This window comes from Neoarius graeffei, chromosome 11 (assembly GCF_027579695.1).
Source record: "Neoarius graeffei isolate fNeoGra1 chromosome 11, fNeoGra1.pri, whole genome shotgun sequence".
Classification (NCBI taxonomy): Eukaryota; Metazoa; Chordata; class Actinopteri; order Siluriformes; family Ariidae; genus Neoarius; species Neoarius graeffei.
Window position 1 is genome coordinate 325,495 of NC_083579.1, and position 21,699 is coordinate 347,193.

At 43.6% G+C, this 21,699-nt stretch overlaps 1 protein-coding gene across 1 annotated transcript in view; it reads right to left on the reverse strand.

Annotated features, from left to right (window-relative positions):
* The window catches only part of LOC132894014 (histone-lysine N-methyltransferase PRDM9-like), a 53,748-nt gene extending 44,559 nt beyond the window's left edge, over positions 1 to 9,189 (reverse strand). The window contains exons 1-2 of the mRNA XM_060933200.1: positions 9,116 to 9,189; positions 5,643 to 5,719 (exon numbers count right to left, since the gene is read on the reverse strand). Of these exons, the coding sequence (XP_060789183.1) occupies positions 5,643 to 5,711 (69 nt within the window). The 5' untranslated portion in view covers positions 5,712 to 5,719; positions 9,116 to 9,189. The remainder of the gene's footprint in view (positions 1 to 5,642; positions 5,720 to 9,115) is intronic.
* Positions 9,190 to 21,699: the final 12,510 nt, after the last annotated feature.

Below are 21,699 nucleotides of genomic sequence, written 5' to 3' on the forward strand. Positions count from 1 at the left end.
TACGGACTCCCCAAGATTCACAAGGAAGGAGCTCCACTCAGGCCCATCATCAGCAGTATAAACTCTTACTTACAACATTGCCAAACACCTAGCCACCATCCTGGCTCCTCTCGTTGGGAATACGCCACATCACGTCAAAAACTCCCAAGAGTTTGCTACTAAAGTTGCAGACCTCAAACTAGACTCAGATGAAACCATGGTTTCCTACGACATCATTTCTCTGTTCACCTGCATTCCCACCACAGAAGCAGTTGAATCTGTTAGAAAATGACTCCTTCGAGACAGCACCTTATTGGATAGAACGAACCTCACCACGGACCAGATTTGCACCCTGCTTGACCTCTGCCTGACTACCACTTATTTCCAGTTTAATTAAAGTTTCTACAGACAGAAGCATGGATGTGCCATGGGCTCACCGGTGTCCCCTATTGTGGCCAATCTTTACATGGAGGAAGTGGAACATAAAGCTTTGACCACTTTTTCAGGAGTTGCTCCCAGCCACTGGTTCAGATATGTGGATGACACCTGGGTTAAAATCAAAACCCATGAGGTGGAAGCCTTCTCTAAGCACATCAATGCAGTGGATATCAACATCAACTTCACTCGGGAGGACGTCAGAGGGAATAATCTAGCCTTCTTGGATTGCGATGTACACATTAGACAAGACAGAAGCCTTAGCATCGAGGTCTACCGGAAACCCCCACACACAGACCAGTACCTACTCTTTGACTCTCACCACCCACTGGAACACAAATTGGGGGTCATTAGGACCTTGCAACACAGGGCTCAGAATATCCCTACAATGATAGAGGGAAAAGAGAAGGAGCAGAATCACATCAAGAAAGCACTTCAGAACTGCGGGTATCCCAACTGGGCTTTCCTCAAGAGCAGAAAAAGGAACAGAACGGACAAGGAGGATAACGGGAACAAAAGCAAGAACATTATCATTCCCCACATTTCTGGTCTATCTGAGAAACTCAGGAGGATATTCTACAAACACAACATTCCGGTACATTTCAGACCCAGTAACACCCTGAAGCAGAAACTGGTCCACCCTAAGGACAGAATACCCAGACACAAACAGGACAACGTAGTGTATGCCATTCAGTGCAGTGAGAAATGCACAGACTCGTATATTGGGGAAACAAAACAACCGCTTCACAGGCGCATGGCTCAACACAGGAGAGCCAGTTCCTCAGGCTAGGACTTTGCTGTCTACCTTCATCTTAACAACAAAGGACACTCATTTCAGGATTGCAACGTACGCATTTTAGCCAGAGAGGATTGTTGGTATGAGCGAGGAGTTAAAGAAGCCATTTTTGTCAACCTGGAACAACCATCACTGAACAGAGGTGGGGGTCTAAGCCCATGTTTACATTAGACCATATCAGCGGATCATCAGATTAACGTTTTTAAAACGATTAGTGTGCACACAGCAACACCAATACACGATTTGCGTGCACACAGCAATACCAATACACGGATACGCTCGGCTCCGCAGGCATCCTGCGCTCCAAATCACTCCGCCCTGAACAGCGAGTGCCCTCTGGAGGGTGCGCACTCCGGCCCTGCGCAGCTCACACAGCGCGCGAGTGAAGTGAACAAGCTGTGATTCGGGACTGAGCCGCTGTGTGTGTGATCCCAGCGCATATCACTTACCACTTGCAAGTAGAAGGATGGCAAGCCTAAAGACAATCATAACTACACAATGGGCAGTATTTGCATCAGTATTTGCAGCATTTTCATACTTTTATACTCTTTAATGAAAGGTGATACAAGGCGGAAGTCCGCGCCATTTTTCAGCAGTCGCGTCACATGACCAACGCCAGCGAATCAGGAAGGTGGATGTCACAGCGACGTTGTCCAATGACGACGCCAGCTAGAGCTCAGCACAGCGTATCCGCGTATTCTGAATGTTTACACAGCACCGGAGCTGACACGATCTGGATTGAATACGTGGACGCTGGCGGATTCCCGTTTCCCGGCGTTTTAATGTAAACGGACAGTGCATCCGCGAAGAAAACGAGACCGATACGGTCTAATGTAAACGTAGCCTAAGACATCATTTATCAGCCACCTACAATGCAGTCCTTGGCCCACTTCCAAGACAACTGAATGCATGCCAAAACCCAGCTGTTTTCAGGGACTCACATGAGGACAGAGAGAATCAGCATGCCATTGATCACCCTAACAGGCAATCCATTGATCATCCTAACGGCTCTCGAGGCCGTTCACAACCAGCCCCCAGTGACCCACACCAACAGGATGATTCAATGACACCTTAGATGAGCTTTTCACCCATGAGAGGATAAATACCTGATACTCCCTACCAGTCAGACAGAACTGAAGAAGCCTTTCGGATGAGAGGTGAAACGTCTTCAAGAATCTTCAAGCAAGTCCAGTTGCTCTCTTTTACCACCCACAGTTTACTATGACCTGGATGACTGAGAATCTTCACAGACATGTCTAGTGCGCATGCTCTCTACAGAAACGCTGTCTGTGTATGCTCCATTGTTCACATACTCGTGTTTCTGCCTCCGTTTAACATGTTGCAATGCGCTGATAGAGCACAAACATGTCATGATGAACACAACTAGATGACGATCACGCTGTCCGTTAATGTAAATACGATGGCTAAACATGCTGCTAACATTAGAGTAGCCAGGTGTGCTGCTGCTCATTTAGACATATTAAGGCACAGCAACAGGTCTGAAAAGCTACATTTCCCCCTGTATGTTTCACAGTAACTCAAATATGGGTCAATATGTGACAAAGCATTCAGTTGCTGTCCCACCAAAAATCCCTGCAGGACAAGTTTTACTCATGACATGTTAATTGAATTTAAGTTAGCTTAACCAAGCCAACTTTAGCATGAAGCTAACTGTCCCATTCATTTTCGCAAGGTCACGGTGTTTTGGAAAACTTCATAGGAAATTCATCACAGACCGATTGTTGAGTGACATTAACTAAAGCTAGCAAACGTATACATGATCTGTTAACAGGACTTCTTGTAACGTTAACTTAACATCGCAGAAATAGCAGCATGGTGAGCTTTAGATGCCTCTTGAGGTTGCTCGTATTCTTGCTACGTAGTTTACAGCCACAGCGTGTACCTCTGTCTCCCACTACAAGGCATTCCGTTTTATTTTCTGATGGATTGTGTGTAAAGTATGTCCCCCCTCTGGCCCCTGCCACAGATTCTGCTCACACACACCCCTGCCCCCCCTTCAGCATCTGATATGTCACCCTCACAGTCCCCCCCCCCCAAACACACACTCTGGCCCTGTCCACACGGCAACGGATTCAGATGAATCCAATAAAATTATCGTTTCGGCCTGGCATCCACATGGCACCGCCGTTTTGGGTGCCCCAAAACGAAATCTTTTGAGAATAGGTTCCAGAGTGGAAAGATCTGGTAACGGCGCCGTTGCGAAGTCGTCTGGATGAGTAGAACGGATTTGTTTACGATGACGTCACAACCACATGTGCTTCACGCCGGGTAGAAGTGTAACGAACTCGATGCGAGTTGTCAACAAATCCTATAACTTGGTTCATGAAACGCGCTTACAAAATATTTTCACTGTGAATATTTATTGTGTAATGGTGCAAAGTGAGAGAGAGAGAATAGCTCTTAAGGCAGAGTCAATCCCGCCAGCAAAAATAGGGAAAAAAAAGGAGCGATCTCACCTCTTCAGATGTTGGTTTAAGTCCTACAATACATTCCTCAAAAAGGGCGTAGAAGAACAAATTAATCCATCAACGTGTAGCATTCAATTTATTCCGGACCATTAAAGACGCCGCCTTCTGCGTAGAATCATACGTCATCCTCGCCGCCATATTGGATAGGTCAAAGCGGAGAATAAAGATGCCTCATTCATGTGCTGCATTTAACTGTACCAACAGGTTTACCGTCCAAACAAGATCACAAACGGGATTACCCTTCACAGGTGAGACTGGAAAAATACTTTTCATTGTATTTGGTCATTATAATGTAATCTTACGAACAGATTTTTCTGACTTTGTGGCTAATATGAAGTCTCGCGCATAATAGTTTATGCACATGCGTCCTTACTTCTTCTATTGTTCTGGTGTCTCCGAAGGGACCGTCTTACAGCGCCCCTAGAGGTGTGGCATGTGTATTGCATCGTTTTCAGCAAGCGTTGCGTTGCCATATGTACCTGATATTTTACTGATCCGTTGCCCATGTGGACGCGATATTTTTTTTAATAACATCTCGTTGCCGTGTGGATGTAGCCTCTCTCAACGTTCATGAACACACTGAACTCAGGGTCTGCACATTTCACTTTACCTCGCTCATTTGCACTATTCCGCACTACCTCACCTTAACAGCCATTAGTTTATTGTTTATACTGCTTATTTCATGTTTACCTGCTATACCTCAAGTGTCCTTGACTGTTTATTTGCACCAATTTACGTGTGTGTGTGTGTTTTTTAGTCTATGTCTAGTTATTATCTAGGAGTGTTTATTCTGTTTATATTGTGTTTTTTCAATTATTCTATTTATTGCATTGCCTGTTTGCACCGTGGGTCAGAGAGGACTGAAATTTCATCTGTGCTGTATGTTGAGCATGTATAGCATATTTGACAATAAAGTTGACTTGACTTAAATCATCGCGTCTTTTCCGCCCACCAAGCCATTATGTTGGCGTTGCCGTTGGTCCATGAACTGTGTTGCTGTCCCGGTGTGTACTGTGCCCGGTAGTGGGCGTGACCAAACAAGGACTGGATGCAGGTGCATTGCTGATATTTTCAGCATTTGGCAGACAGGTTGCACGTGCCGTTGAAGGAAACGCCATGCATTTCGATAGTCCTATAGCCAACCCACTAACATTTTCGTCTCATCAACAAAAACAACAGATACGTCTCGTCATATTTTCGTGATCAAAGAGTTATGTTTAGCTTGTCACTGTCTCGTTTTAGTCATGAAAAAAAGGGTGCATTAACGAAATCATTTCATCATCGTTAATGAAAACGACACTGCTACAGAAGGCAGTGTGGTCACAGGGACGAGACAGCTAAGCGCACACAGCTGCAGCTCCATCTACCCTCCTCAAACAGCCAGGAGAGTATAAAAAAAGCTGCCACTAATGCAAGTTAGTTCAGCCTCCTCAGAGCCTGGTTACTGATGCCCAGGCTCCCTGCCAGCCTTCACAGACCGCATTGCTGACACCAAAGACAACGCAGAGGACAATGAATGCCAGCCAACTGACAGCAGCTCTCCAGGCCCCTCTCCCCCACTCCTGCCTGTAGCTGTAGAGCATCAGAGACTCAACCTAATTGTCACATGGTCCGCCTGAAACCCGGTGCCCAGCCGGCTCCTGCACCGCTCAGCACTCACCTCAGTCCTATTGCCCTTCACTGAAGACTCCTCTGCCTTTTCTGTACACTTTCTTTTCCTCCCCACTGTCCCACACTTCTAAAATTAAGAGGGCTTTATTTTCCACTGCTCCTGGGTCCTGTGTCTGTCTTCACCCATCCCAGCCATGAGTCGCTACAGTGTGTAAGGTTTTTATAGTTTTTAGTTTAAGTGCAGATTCTGATAATCAGAAAAATGTTGAATATCGGCTCAAGTTATGGTCGACCCCTACATTTTCATAACACAAATCATTATTAAGCTTTACCTGTGAGGGATCAGGATCAGGAGCCCCAGACTTCCTTGAGGAGCACTGTCTATCTTCTGCTAAGCTCATTATAACAGCTATAAACAATAAATAAATAAATAAATACACACACAGTTTACATTTCTGAGAAAAGAAATATTTAAAGCTTATCATAAACCTTTAAACCTCTACAATAAGATGAACTATTGTTAAAATTTAAGAAAAACAGAATATTGGAAAGGGGTGGCACGGTGGTGTAGTGGTTAGCGCTGTCGCCTCACAGCAAGAAGGTCCTGGGTTCGAGCCCCGTGGCCAGCGAGGGCCTTTCTGTGCGGAGTTTGCATGTTCTCCCCGTGTCCGCATGGGTTTCCTCCGGGTGCTCCGGTTTCCCCCACAGTCCAAAGACATGCAGGTTAGGTTAACTGGTGACTCTAAATTGACCGTAGGTGTGAATGTGAATGGCAGCCCTCTCAATATATTTCTGAGAAAGGGGCAAGTAAGAAAAAGTAGTAGGCAGAGGTTAAGCCAGGGATCCCAGCAGTAATTGGAAAAAAAATAGAGGAATGTAAGAAACTATCAGCATGGGTCAAGGGGGCTGCAAGCCCTCTGCAGGGTGCAGGGACAGCGCCCCTGTTGGGGGTACAGGGGGCGAAGCTCCCTGAAGCTGTTGAGATTTTAACATTTAAAGATGCTATAGAACACATTTTTTACATAGATTTAACATAGAAAAGCAACAGAATTTAACAATAATGTGTATCTATTTGATGCCATATTTTGTAATCTATGACACAAGTGGCAAAAAAAAAAAATTTATAAAAATTAGACGAAAATGTAGCTTTGAAGAATATACTTGCCTAAATATTCCACTGATTTTGTTATAACAAAAGTATCCATAGTTCATCTCATTTGTTTATTTTTTTGTTTCGAGTTAATGTCAATACTAGTCTAATATAACCCTGGTGAAAAATAAATGTACTTTATTGTATTTAAAGTATATTCATATCTTCAATAGTATATTGAAAATGTACTTACACAAATTGTACTTTTTGTAAATATATAGAAAGCATACTAACATCACACTTTCACGCCAACACTTTTAACACACTTTAAAATAATTATACTATATTACACTTTATAGAAATATATTATACTAAAATATACTTTAAGTGAAAGTTGTGTAATTTAGCACATAAAAAGTACACTAAATACACTTCAAGTTGCACTTTTCTACAATTTAATTACAATTAAAATGTATATAGTACAAAATTAGTTGTTCCAAAATAGCATGCCTCAAGTTAACTAATCATAAACACACTTGAAGTATAATGATGATTAGTGTGGCTTCAAGTGCACAAAAGTATGCTAAATTTTAGTACACTTAGCACATTTATTTTTCACCAGGGAAGCCACATTCATTTTTCAAAAATCATGAATATGAGCAGAAATCAATATACATATGTACAGCAAATATTGGAGATATTTGATTTAAACCTCTCTCTTTTTGAAAGGTTTCACTGCAGAGGAATTTAATGCTCTTTTCTGGGGTGCATTCTGTGATTCTTTCCTCCAGTTTTCTCTGCTTTTGTTTCTCGATCTTTCCTTCTGCTTTTTCTAATGTTCCTGCAGTGCTCTTTTGGATAGTTTCTTGGCTACTCTGTTCGCATGAGCTTTTGTTTCAAGTTCTGTATTCACCACATTCATTAATCTCTTCTTGGATTCAACTTCCTCTCTGGCTAAGCGCAACTACGCTTTCCACGACATATTGAATTAAGTTCAACGCATTAGAAACAAAAGCACGAATGGAGTTAAAACACGTTTTCTAGCAAATGGGCGCAGCCATATTGTTTTCTCGTTCTATCGCGTACAGTATTTACATCAGTTTAACTTCCGAGTGTTCCCGAATGTCAATGAGAACAAACGAAGCCGACAAAAACATCGCTAAACAAGCAAACCAAATCAGAACGTATTCTGCTGGTCATTTTACTTAAACATATTTTTAATGGATATACAAGAGATTTAAAAAAAAAAAAATGTTAGCCGCGTTATATAAAAAAAGAGAGGGGTCCGGGAGTCCTCCCCCAGAAAATTTTGAAACTGTAGATGTTAAATGGTGAATTCTGAGTAATCCTGAATGCAAAATTTAAATTTTATGAAGTAAAAACTTGTGAATTTCAATTCTTTGAAAAACCACTGTGAGTAGCCAGCAATGGAGCGTTTGTAGGCGGCAAAATCGCCGGTTGCCGGCAGTTATTGAGAGGACTGGAATGGTTGTCTGTGTCTATGTGTCAGCCCTGTGATGACCTGGTGACTTGTCCAGGGTGAACCCCGCCTTTCGCCCGTAGTCAGCTGGGATAGGCTCCAGCTCGCCTGCGACCCTGTAGAACAGGATAAAGCGGCTACAGATAATGAGATGAGAATATTGGAAAGACTATTTTTAAGTTATTTAGCCAAATTTATACTATGTTTTTATCCTGATTAGTGTAAGGTGGTCGTAAACAAGTTTGGATTATTTGCCCCCCCTCAAAAAATTAAAGCAAGACGGCCTTTCAATTTCATAAAATCAGTGAAATTTATTTCCCTCTGAAATGTGGCCATTGTGATACATGTTTATTTCTGTAATATATCACAAAATATCAGGCCATTCTATGGCTGGGAAGTTATTTAATTTGAGGGGATTAAAGCAAATAATGTGCATGAAATCGCTCGCTTCACGCAGTCAAGCAGACAGAGGAAGATCGCGTGCGCATGTTTACCTTCTTTTAGGTTTTACAGCAATTGACATCCACAGTGTTGCAGTACTGCCATCTACGGGTTTACCTTTGACTGTTCCATCAATCTGTTGCTAAATGAACAGCTGATCACACCGAGGTGCTCGCTGACCACCGATATTTATTATTAGTTTGGTCCTGTATTTCTTTTCCTTCGCAACATAACATTTTTTCTTCTCACTTTCCGTTACTGTAGTCGGTCTTTCACATTTCATTTGCACACACACCCCCTCAGTTTTTCTCTCCTGTTTCAAATTTGTATCCAACAATGCTTTACGAGAACAGGGAAAGCCCACCACGTGATGCATGACGTAGTATCTTGAATTGGGTCAGGGTGAAGCAAGAAAAAAAGAGAATTTAAGGCCACGTGACCCAAAATTCATTAATTGTTCTATTTAAAAAAACTAATAAAATTGGAAGTCGGTGATTCAAATTCAGTAGCTTTCAGTCCACTAAAAATATAATTGGGCGTCAGGAACAATTCTTTTTATGATCTACACTTGAAAAATCTGTAAGACAGTCTACCTTTAAACGCCGCACTGAAATGGATCGCGTTAGGCTTGTCAATCTAATCGAGCTCTCTCTCCCCTGCGACTGATATCAGAGGATCCGCACACAGCGAACTTAGATAACAGAGTTACACAGCAAGCAAAACTGGACATCATGTTGCATTAAATTACTTTGTTTTGTTCTGCATTTTAAATCATAAAAATGGCAAAAACATACCTGAAGCTTCAAAATTCTCCGGATTTCCTTTGTGTTCTCTGTCGACACTTCCGCCTCTGCTTCCACTGCACTGAGCTCTCAATGTTCCACTGCCGACCCGCCTCTTCTTCCCCAGTGTTGCTATGGACACCAGTTGGCGTCCTGCTGCCACCTACTGTACGGTGTGATACAACACGCCACGTACAGTGAGCCACCTCATCACGAGGCGAGGCTCTTTTCTCACCCTAGTTTGAAGTACTTAAAAAAATTAAATACCTAAAAAAAATTAAATAAAATAAAGACTTAAATACTTTAAACATAACATTTAACGAAAATGTAACATAAAATAAACAGATTAGCCACACTAAAACACCTCGCCAAGGCCAAATTACAAATCTCTCCTTATCCGACTGGCTCAATAATCATTGTTTTTTTAGTAGGTGGCAGAGTTCCCTGTCGGATAAGTTCTTCATCCACTTCTCTTGGATGTCAGGTTGTGCTGCCTAGTCAGATTTCTTCCTCCAAGTCAGCACTTCTGTCTTGTGAGAAGAGGTGGTTTTAGACTGAAGTGTTTGAAATTTGCATATTAGTCGTTCCTTGCCTTTGTTGTGCTGTGAGATCTGTGCCTTCTCAACAAACTTGGAAACTCGTTCCAAAACTTCACAGGGAAGAAGTGCTGTCAATTCTTCAAACATCAGTTCAGTCTTGGCTTGGAGGGCATACATGGTGAAACGTACTCGTCTCACTCTCTCGTTGAGAAGCTGATTCTGGGCCTTCTGGAGGATCCTTTCTGCTCTGTGTCCTCCGATGGTGGAACCCAGGCATAGGCTTGTGGGGATAATCAGGGGATAAAAGAACCATAATGAACAAGGAAGAAAACGGCAACAAAAGCAAGAACATTGTCATTCCCTATATTTCTGGACTATCTGAGAAACTCAGGAGGATCTTCGACAAACACAACATCCCTGTACACTTCAGGCCCAGTAACACTCTGAGGCAAAAATTGGTCCACCTTAAGGACAGAATACCCAGACACAAACAGGACAATGTAGCATATGCAGTTCAATGCAGTGAGGAATGACCTGTACATTGGGAAAACGAAACAACCGCTTCACAAGCACATGGCTCAACACAAGAGAGCCAGTTCCTCAGGCCAGGACTCTGCAGACTATCTTCATCTCAACAACAAAGGACACTTGTTTCACGACTGCAATGTATGTATGTTAGCCAGAGAAGACCAGTCGTTTGAAAGAGGAGTAAAAGAAGCCATCTTTGTCAACCTGGAATGACAATCACTGAACAGAGGAGGTGATCTGAGACACCACTCGTCAGCCACCTACAATGCAGTCCTTGGCACACTTCCCAGAAAACTGAAAACATATCCACACCAAGCCCATGTTTACATTAGACCGTATCAGCGGATCATCAGATTAACGTTTTTAAAACGATTAGTGTGCACACAGCAACACCAATACACGATTTGCGTGCACACAGCAACACCAATACACGGATACGCTCGGCTCCGCAGGCATCCTGCGCTCCAAATCACTCCGCCCTGAACAGCAAGTGCCCTCTGGAGGGTGCGCACTCCGGCCCTGCGCAGCTCACAGAGCGCGCGAGTGAAGTGAACAAGCTGTGATTCGGGACTGAGCCGCTGTGTGTGTGATCCCAGCGCATATCACTTACCACTTGCAAGTGGAAGGATGGCAAGCCTAAAGACAATCATAACTACACAATGGGCAGTATTTGCATCAGTATTTGCAGTATTTTCATACTTTTATACTCTTTAATGAAAGGTGATACAAGGAGGAAGTCCGCGCCGTTTTTCAGCAGTCGCGTCACATGACCAACGCCAGCGAATCAGGAAGGTGGATGTCACAGTGACGTTGTCCAATGACGACGCCAGCTAGAGCTCAGCACAGCGTATCCACGTATTCTCAATGTTTACACAGCACCAGAGCTGACACGATCTGGATTGAATACGTGGACCCTGGCAGATTCCCGTTTCCCGGCGTTTCCAGGCGGTTTAATATAAACGGACAGTGCATCCGCGAAGAAAACGAGACAGATACGGTCTAATGTAAACTCGGCCCAAGACTCCGCTGACTTCAATGACTCACATGATGGCAGAGAGAGCCAACGATCTACAGATCACCCTAATGACCCTCTAGGCTGCTCACACCATTCACACCTGGCCTCCAGTGACCCTAACAACTACAGGATGACCAAGAGGGTCAACGACCCATGTGACCTTGTGAGGGAAATTTAATGGACGAACATTATTATTCTCTGTGTTTCTGTATGTTGAGCTAAAGTGGCTTAGTTACTGAGAAGAGATGAGAAGAGAGACTTCCTGGTTTACGCACTTCCTGTTTCCTGAGTTGTTCGCGCCGAGTCCTTTTTTCCCACGAGTGCCAGCGTTAATTACTAATCCTTTTTTAACTTTTTTTCTACAAATAAATTTCCAGTATCCTCTTCATTTTTATTGTACTGTCGCTTTCATTTTTGTACTTTTCACTTTCGCTTTCCTTTTTCAGGTTTTTTTTTTCCCCGTTTTTTTCTCTTTCTTTTTTCGGAAGAACACCGAGACCGGAAGCTTTCTTTTTCTCTCCTCCTGTGTAAAGACCACAAGCGGAGGCCATCCACATCTGATCTGCTTTAATATCAACAGATCTTCATTTAAGGTACGTGAATCTTTTCATCATGGCACACCTTCAGCCTGTTCAGTGTGCTGAGTGCAGGATGTTTAGTCATTCTTCCTCCATCACTAGCGATAGCTTTATTAGCTTTACTTGTGATAAGTGCAGATTAGTGAGCTCTCTGACGGAGAAGATTACAGTGCTAGAAGTGCGTGTCCAGGCTTTAGAGCAGGTTAGTGAGCGTGAGAACAGTGTAGTTTCTGTTAGGGAAAGTCTGGACGCCCTAGGTGGAGTTAGCAATCCCCCAACTCCGGCATTAGAGCCCTTACAGTGGGGCGAATGGGTGACGGCTCGGCGGCATAAGCGTAGAGCCAAAGCTACCGCTGAGGCTCGCCCACGGGAGCACCACTCCTCTCCGCGTCACGTGCCGAACAGGTTTGCTCTCCTTAGTGATGCACCCACTGAGAAACCTGAAAGAGCTCTGGTTACAGGGGACTCTATCATACGGCACGTGAAATTAGCTAAGCCTTTAGGGGCACCAGAAGCTTTAGTCAGGTGTATACCGGGAGCCAGGGCGCCGGACATAGCAGGTAATCTTAGGGTCCTAGGAAAGCACAAGTTCTCAAACATAGTTATCCATGCAGGAGCTAATGATATACGCCTTCGTCAGTCTGAGGTTACTAAGAGTAACTTTGTAGAGGTGTTTAAATTAGCGAAGGCGATGTCCGATGCTGTAGTATGCTCTGGCCCCATCCCAATGCGGCGTGGCGATGTAGCTTACAGCAGGTTATGGTCGCTGAACTGCTGGCTGTCCAGGTGGTGCTCTGAAAACAGTGTGGGCTTTATTGATAATTGGGCTAATTTTGAGGGCACTGCTGGCCTGTTAGGGCGGGACGGTATCCATCCCACTCGGGAAGGTGCTGCTCTCATTTCCTGCAGCATAGGTCATAGTCTCAGAACAGGCCTAGTTAATTTCTGACAATCCAGAGCCAAGGCCAGGGAGCAGACGAACAGGCTAAACCGACTGTCTGCTAGCTGCACAGAGTCGTCACTCAGGGCCCACTACATCGAGACTGTGTCTGTTCTCCGAGCTCAACAAAAAGGTAGAAATTTTCAGAGAGTTTGTTCCAGTAACCTAATCAATATAAAATTAGATCATACTGACTGTACAGCTGCTGCCAGCACCTTTGATCTAAAGGTGGGGCTATTAAATATTAGATCTCTTACATCTAAAGCGCTAATGGTTAATGAACTCATTACTGATCAGGAGTTTAATGTACTGTGTTTAACAGAAACATGGATTAAGCCAAATGAATATATAGCATTAAATGAAGCGAGTCCTCCTGGATACAGTTATATACACAGGCCTCGTCTAACTGGCAGAGGAGGAGGCGTCGCGGTTATTTATAACGATTATCTAGGTGTAACACAAAAACCTGGTTATAAATTTAATACATTTGAAGTTCTTCATACTCGTATAATGTATGTAGCCTCGAAAAATAAGTCTACCCAGTTAATTCCATTGCTTATTATTTACAGGCCCCCGGGGCCATATTCTGAGTTTCTTTCTGAATTTGCAGATTTTATCTCAGATCTGGTTATTTCCTTAGACAAAGCTTTAGTTGTCGGAGATTTTAATATTCACTTCGATAACCCAGAAGACCCTTTAAAAACAGCGTTTGTGTCCATCTTAGACTCAGTCGGGATTAAGCAGAATGTCATAGGACCGACCCATAATGGTGGTCACACCCTTGATCTAATACTAACATTCAGATTAAACGTAGATAATATAGTCATACTTCCACAGTCTGAAGTTATCTCAGATCATTGTCTCATCTCATTCAAGATATGTCTGAGTAATAATATATGCACCTCACCACGCTACTGTATTAAACGTACTATCACGTCAACTACTGCACAGAGCTTTATAAATGATCTCCCAGAGCTGTCAACTTTGATTGGGTCACTGTCAGCCCCTGCAGAACTTGATCAGGCAACTGAATGCTTAGAGTCAACATTCCGCCATACTTTAGATAATGTAGCTCCTCTAAAAAGGAAAATGGTCAGAGACAAAAAATTAGCACCCTGGTATAATGATGACACTCGCACATTAAAACAGACCACTCGAAAATTGGAACATAAATGGCGTCAAACAAAATTGGTAGTGTTCAAATTAGCGTGGAAGGAGAGCTTCCTGAAGTATAGAAAAGCTCTTAGTGCTGCGAGATCAACATATTTCTCCTCCCTAATAGAAGATAACAAAAATAATCCTAGATTCCTATTTAATACTGTAGCAAAATTAACCAGGAATAAGTCCACTATCAACACATGCACACCTGCAGTATGTAGTAGCAACGACTTCATGAATTTTTTTAATGACAAAATTGAGAATATCCGACAAAAAATTCAAACTACTAATTTAAGGTTAGACAATGAAAGTGACCTTGTAGTTAACAATATAACTGTATCAGATCATCAGTTAGAATGTTTTATTCCCCTAAAAGAAACTGAATTACTTTCATTAATCTCTACATCAAAAGCCTCAACTTGCGTACTAGATCCCTTACCGACACATCTATTCAAACAAATAATGCTTGGAGTAATTGAACCGCTTCTAAAAATAATAAATTCTTCTCTTATGATTGGCTATGTACCCAAATCTTTTAAACTAGCAGTTATCAAACCCCTGATTAAAAAACCTGACCTTGATCCCTGTCAGCTGTCCAATTATCGGCCAATATCAAACCTCCCCTTTATCTCCAAGATCCTTGAAAAAGCTGTGGCACAGCAGTTATGCTCATATTTACATAGGAATAACATCCATGAAATGTATCAGTCAGGATTTAGACCTCATCATAGCACAGAGACAGCACTGGTTAAAGTAGTAAACGACCTACTGTTGGCGTCTGATCAGGGCTGTGTCTCGCTACTTGTGTTGCTTGACCTTAGTGCAGCATTTGATACCATTGATCATTCCATTCTTCTGGATAGACTAGAAAATGTTGTGGGAGTTAAGGGAACGGCCCTCTCCTGGCTCAGGTCTTATCTAACTGATTGTTATCAGTATGTTGATATAAATGGTGATATTTCTAGACGTACCAAGGTAAAGTTTGGTGTTCCACAAGGTTCTGTCTTGGGTCCACTGCTTTTTTCTCTATATATGTTACCTCTGGGCGATATTATTCATAAACATTGTATTAGTTTCCACTGTTATGCTGATGACACACAGTTGTATGTCTCTGCAAAACCTGATGAGAGACACCAGCTTAATAGAATTGAGGAATGTGTTAAGGACATTAGACACTGGATGCTTATTAATTTCCTTCTGCTTAACTCTGACAAGACTGAAGTACTTGTGCTAGGACCACATGCAGCTAGAAGTAAGTTTTCTGATTACACAGTGACTCTGGATGGCCTTTCTGTTTCTTCACGTGCAGCAGTAAAAGACCTCGGAGTGATTATTGACCCCAGTCTTTCATTCGAAACTCACATTGATAACATCACCCGGATAGCTTTCTTTCATCTCAGAAATATTGCAAAGATAAGAAATTTAATGTCATTGCATGATGCAGAAAAACTAGTCCATGCTTTCGTTACCTCCAGGTTGGATTATTGTAATGCCTTACTGTCTAGATGTTCCAATAAGTGCATAAACAAGCTCCAGTTAGTTCAAAATGCAGCAGCAAGAGTCCTTACTAGAACTAGAAAATATGACCACATCACGCCTGTCTTATCCACACTGCATTGGCTCCCAATCAAATTTCGTATTGATTATAAAATACTACTATTGACCTTTAAAGCACTGAATGGTCTCGCACCACAGTACCTGAGTGAACTTCTGCTCCTCTATGACCCGCCACGCCTACTTAGATCAAAAGGTGCAGGCTATCTGCTGGTACCTCGTATAGTGAAGGCTACATCAGGGGGCAGAGCCTTTTCTTACAAAGCCCCACAGTTATGGAACAGCCTTCCAAGTAATGTTCGGGAATCAGACACAGTCTCAGCATTTAAGTCTAGGCTGAAAACATATCTGTTTAGTCAAGCCTTTTGTTAATGATGTTTATGAGGTAAAGGTGTAGATCTGGAGGGTCCTCAGACATAGAGTGTTTTGGTAAACTGGGATGTATGGATGCTGTCAGTCCCCACTCGCTTGCTCACTCGAGTTTGTTGACAGTGTAGTGGCTGGCTGCTTTATGTCCCGGGGCTCCCTCATGCCTGTGTTACCTTCTGGCTCTCTCCTTTTAGTTATGCTGTCATAATTAGTTGCTGGAGTCCCTGCTTGTACTTGGTGTAATATGTATACTGCTCATACTTATTCAGGTGACATTGGGCATACCTAACAACCTGTGTTTTCTTTCCCTCCCCCCCACCCCAAATCTGTCCCTCTGAGTTACATGGAGTCAACAGGAAATCTTTTGGTGGAGAGGGTGGAGACCTCAACTGGCTATCGTAGCCTGCAGGGAATTGGCCGTCAGACATTCTGTCGCATGTCCCAGACCCTGTGAAATGTAACTGAATTGTCTTGGCCAGCCCTAAGGGTCCCATCTGCATCTCATCATTGCTGAGGAGTGTGCTCCCATCACCCAATCAAGCATCCAGCCAGAGCAGGTCATGATATATTTTTTACCATATTAACATGCCATTGTTGTGTGTTATGCCTGATGTAAAGACTCTCGTCTCTGCGAGCCTACCACACAGATTTAATACTTGTCATTTTTAGGGCATACCTAACAACCTGTGTTTTCTTTCTCTCTCTTCCCCCCCCCAATCTGTCCCTCTGAGTTACATGTTGATCCTGGGATTGAGATGCTGGCCTCTTCTGCCCCTCGGACCTGCTTGATCCATCCTGGTGCCCTGTGTCTGGTCGGAGTTTTATCGCACCGCTCCTGTGAAGGACGGCCCCATGAGGACAGTTGAGGGTTATACCTGTTAAAACTGTTAATATTATAGTCAGGCTGTCTGTTGTTGCCCAAATGAGGATGGGTTCCCTTTTGAGTCTGGTTCCTCTCGAGGTTTCTTCCTCATGTCGTCTGAGGGAGTTTTTCCTTGCCACCATCGCCACAGGCTTGCTCATTGGGGATAGATTAGGGATAAAATTAGCTCATGTTTTAAGTCGTTCAAATTCTGTAAAGCTGCTTTGCGACGATGTTTATTGTTAAAAGCGCTATACAAATAAACTTGATTTGATGTTTTCCACATGCTGTAATTGCTTTTCTGTGGCCTTAGTGGTAATGAGCAGGGTGTTTGAGTTCGTACTAACTATGCATCTTCTCATGATGTAACCACCTTTCCTGACCTTGGTGGTGATAAGCAGGGAGCTTGAGCTCTCCATAACTTGCATCTGCCTGCACGTACCAAAGCATGCCAGGTGCACTCATTAGTAAAGCTTCATAGAAAATCTTGAGCCAATCACGTGAAGACACAAGCAGTGAGCGAATGCCTTTAGAGTATTATAGATAACAGCCAAAAAACACAACTCAGGCCCTGTCCACACGGCAACGGATTCAGGTGAATCTGATAAAATTGTTTATCGTTTCAGCCTGGCATCCACACGGCACTGGCATTTTGGGTGCCCCAAAACAAAATCTTTTGAGAACGGTTCCAGAATGGAAAGATCTGGCAACGGCGCTGTTGCGAAGTCATCTGGATGAGTAGAACGGATTTGTTTACGATGACGTTACAACCACGTGCTTCACGCCGGGTAGAAGTGTAACGAACTCGATGCGAGTTGTCAACAAATCCTATAACTTGGTTCATGAAACGCGCTTACAAAATATTTTCACTGTGAATATTTATTGTGTAATGGTGCAAAGTGAGAGAGAGAGTGAGAGTCAATCCCGCCAGCAAAAATAGGGAAAAAAAGGAGCGATCTCACCTCTTCAGATGTTGGTTTAAATCCAACAATACATTCCTCAAAAAGGGCGTAGAAGAACAAATTAATCCATCAATGTGTAGCATTCAATTTATTCCGGATCATTAAAGACGCCGCCTTCCGCGTAGAATCATACGTCATCCTCGCCGCCATATTGGATGAGTCAAAGCGGAGAATAAAGATGCCTCATTCATGTGCTGCGTTTAACTGTACCAACAGGTTTGCCGTCCAAACGAGATCACATGGGATTACCTTTCACAGGTGAGACTGGAAAAATACTTTTCATTGTATTTGGTCATTATAACGTAATTTTACGAACAGATTTTTCTGACTTTGTGGCTAATATGAAGTCTCGCGCATAATAGTTTATGCGCATGCGTCCTTACTTCTTCTACTGTTGTGGTGTCTCTGATGGGACCGTCTTACAGCGCACCTAGAGGTGTGGCATGTGTATTGCATCGTTTTCAGCAAGCGTTGCGTTGCCATATGTACCTGATATTTTACTGATCCGTTGCCCATGTGGACGCGATATATTTTTTTTAAATCTCGTTGCCGTTGTCGTGTGAATGTAGCCTCAGAGCGCGTGCGTACTCTCACATCACTAGAGGTGATGTTCTGCTTTAATTTTCTTTCTTTCCTATCTTATATTCCTTTATATGATTTACTATAATAAATAACTGAAAAGACGACTGCTAAGTGTTCTGAAGTGTTTATTAGAAATTTCCATTACAATTTGGCATCCCTGGGTGGGCCCTATGTGTCTGATCCTCGGACGACGGAACACTCCCAAGGCTACGGTGCGGAGCTGAGAACTCGGACGAGAGACCAGGCCATCAGGGCTCACCGAACCAGTAAGTGATAATTTTGCATTCTTGTGTAAAGAAATTAGTGGAAACAGTATTTAAAGAATGATATGAGAAATGGACAGAGATTTGTCCTAGTATTTAAAGACTGATATAAGAGATGGACAGAGATTGTCCCAGTCAAGGAAGACTGATATAAGAGACGGACAGAAGTTTGTCTGAGCCCAGGAGGACTGCTAAGCTGTGGTACCATCAATATGTTTGCCGAAACAGATAAAACACAATTTTGAGACAATAAACCGCGAGTAGTTTATTGGGTTGTGTAAGAGAAAATCTGCCCAAGTGACGACTGGGTAACGGCTCACCTACTTGAATGAGGGAAGTACGGGTGCATGTCTCGATGGACTCACGTTCAGCGATTCGTAACTGGGAGAGAATTGAGTTTTGCTCCCTTTGTTCTGTGTGAACAACTGGCCCGTCGGAGGAACGGGATAGAGAGGTTCGATTATGAAGTCGCAAAGACACACCGGTGTGCACGCAAAATATCGATGAATTAACAGAGTACTGTCCTCCTCCAAATTCTGAAACAGAGAAATAGATTTTGTACACATGCGTGAGTTGTCTTTGAGGTTGTTGTGCTAAATGATACCTACTTTAGTTTAAGGCAAATGTCGATAAATTATTTACTAATAAGAACACACCTAAAGGATTATTGTGTCGCATTTTTGGACATAGTCCAACCTGTTCTTCTTGTGATCCTGATAAAGAAACTCAGCCGCTGTTGTCACAGCCTATTAATATAACAGTGTACAATGGGGAACAGAAGCAGCAAGTTAGGGAAAGGAAAGGAAGAAGCAAGTAAGCCTGAGGCTACATGTGCTATAATAAGAAGTGGGTGTTCCTATGACAACCCAAACATCCAGTTTATGAAAACCTCATATGGCAAGGATTGTTTGGCACAGTTTGACATATGGGTAAAGGACTTAGGATTCCCTGAAAAGGGCAGTTTTAGTCCCAGGCAGATAGGACAGTTAGAAGAAAAGTTGAAACAGAAGGAAAAAGAAGAGTCTGCAAATAATGTTAAGTTCTTAGGGGACTGGAGGGCGTTTTCTGCATGGAAAGAAGAAACACTTAAGAGAGAGTACAAAAAAGAGAAACGACAGGCAGGGTTCTCACCCTCTTCTCAGTGTTTGAAATTTCAGATGGACCCTGACCTGGAGTCTGCCCCACCACCCCGGCACACACTGCCTCCTCAGCAAGGCGAAGCATCATTCCCACAAGCGCCTCACCCACAGAGAAGGGGAGAAGTCGAGACAAAGAAAAAAACTGAGCCTCTGGAATCTCCTCCAGCCTACCAGCCACCTCCAGCATCAGCGCCTCCCCTCGCTTCTCCATCACACACGAGATCTGGTCTTGCATATGGCGATGGAAAAGACACCCTCCTGGACCTGACCACGTGCTCACCAGTGGGTCCACAAGGCCGTAACCTAAAGTCTGAAGTCCTTCATCTTCCAATGATGGAAGTGGCTGGAGCTGACGGCGTACTTTTAGTCCACAGACCCTGGACGACAGCTGACATGAAGGAAAGCATGGCTTCTCTTCCCAATGTGAGAGAGGTAGGAGGAAAGAGATTTGGTAATGAGCTGTTTATATTTTGCAGAGAATTCCGACCAACCACCCATGAACTTCGCCGCCTACTCATGATCAAGATGGGTATAGATTGGAACAAAGTTTCCAAAGAGTGGCCAGAAGCTGACCAGCGAGCGACTACACCAGACTGGAGCGTGGCTGGCAATGGTGAGTATAGAGATACCATCACTGCTCTCTGTGCTCGTCTGGACAGTGCTTTTCCCTTGAACGTAGACATGACTAAGATCAGTATGTGTAAGCAAGAAGATGGAGAAGGTGTGTCAGCGTTTCTTGCCCGTCTCACCGCCGTGCATGAGAAACACAGTGGCCTGACCAGACCCGTGAACCTGGCTGGAGTGGAAGACACTCCTGAGGTCTGGGAAGTGCACCTGCGGAACAGTTTCATGAGCGGTATGAATCCAGCAGTGGCCGAGTCAGTAAAGCAGCTCTGTCTCCTGTGGGAAACTGCCAGCCTCACCAAGATCGAGCAGTATGCTGTGCATGCAGAAAAGCTGCTGAAAGAGAAGAAGACAAAGTTGGCACAAAGAGACCAAGACCTACACGCCGCCACTCTCACTCTTTTCCAGACTGTTCAGCCTGGAGAAAGAGGAAGAAGAAGAGGAAGAGGTCGAGGTAAAGGCCGAGACAGGATGACCTGGAGTGACTTGTCCTGGATAAAAGGTGCAACCTGCTACAACTGCAATCAGAAGGGACACATTGCTCGAAATTGTCTCCACAGTAGCAGCCAGAAGCCCTGTGAGGAGTACAGCAATGCAGACTGATGGGCGGACTCTGGGAATGGGCCCCACACAGAGAACAGGGGAGGTAACACACACACATACCTGATGATACACATACACATAGACAGGAGCATTCACATACCATTAAACATATTAGCTGCAGCACCTGCATGCAATAGCAAGACTACACAGAAACGCCCGATACACCAGTCCAAATAGATACACCTGAAGTTGCATTAAGTTTGTTAAAATACACAACTACTCCCTTTTCTAAACTCCCTTGTATGCCCCTCACTGTGTGTGGGCATGTGTTAACCTTTTTAGTAGATTCTGGAGCAGGACACTCAGTGATGCAACATGGGGTACTTCCAGTAGACCCACCGCTCAGCTCAAATTCTATTCAGACAATGGGCATCTCAGGACGACCTGTAACCGAAACTTTCTCAGTCAACCTCCCGTGTGAAAGCGAGGGAGGAATAGTTACGTCCCACTCATTTCTCATCTCACATACATGTCCAGTAAATTTGTTAGCACGTGATTTAATGTGCAAATTAGGAGTAAATCTCACGTCCACTCCAGATGGACTAACTATTGAAGTAAGTGAAATGAGCGGTGTGCAGTATGGGTTTGGAAACCCTCTGTATGTGTATGTCTGGTGGCTCTGCTCAGATCAACTCACACAAACTCCAAAACACCTTGTACAGCTCGCACACTTGAACACCTCATCAGTTGACACAGACTATATGAAAGAGGAAGATTTGCACAGCACATGTTCACCAAGGGCAAGACGTAGAGTTTGAAAATACTTGGTTTTCAGACCCCCACGCACGTGAAAGATTGACCCTCAAAACTACATATTGGTCTAAACATTATTGCGCTGTGCAGGTCCATTTTACTCGTTGTCCAAACAGCTGCATCAATG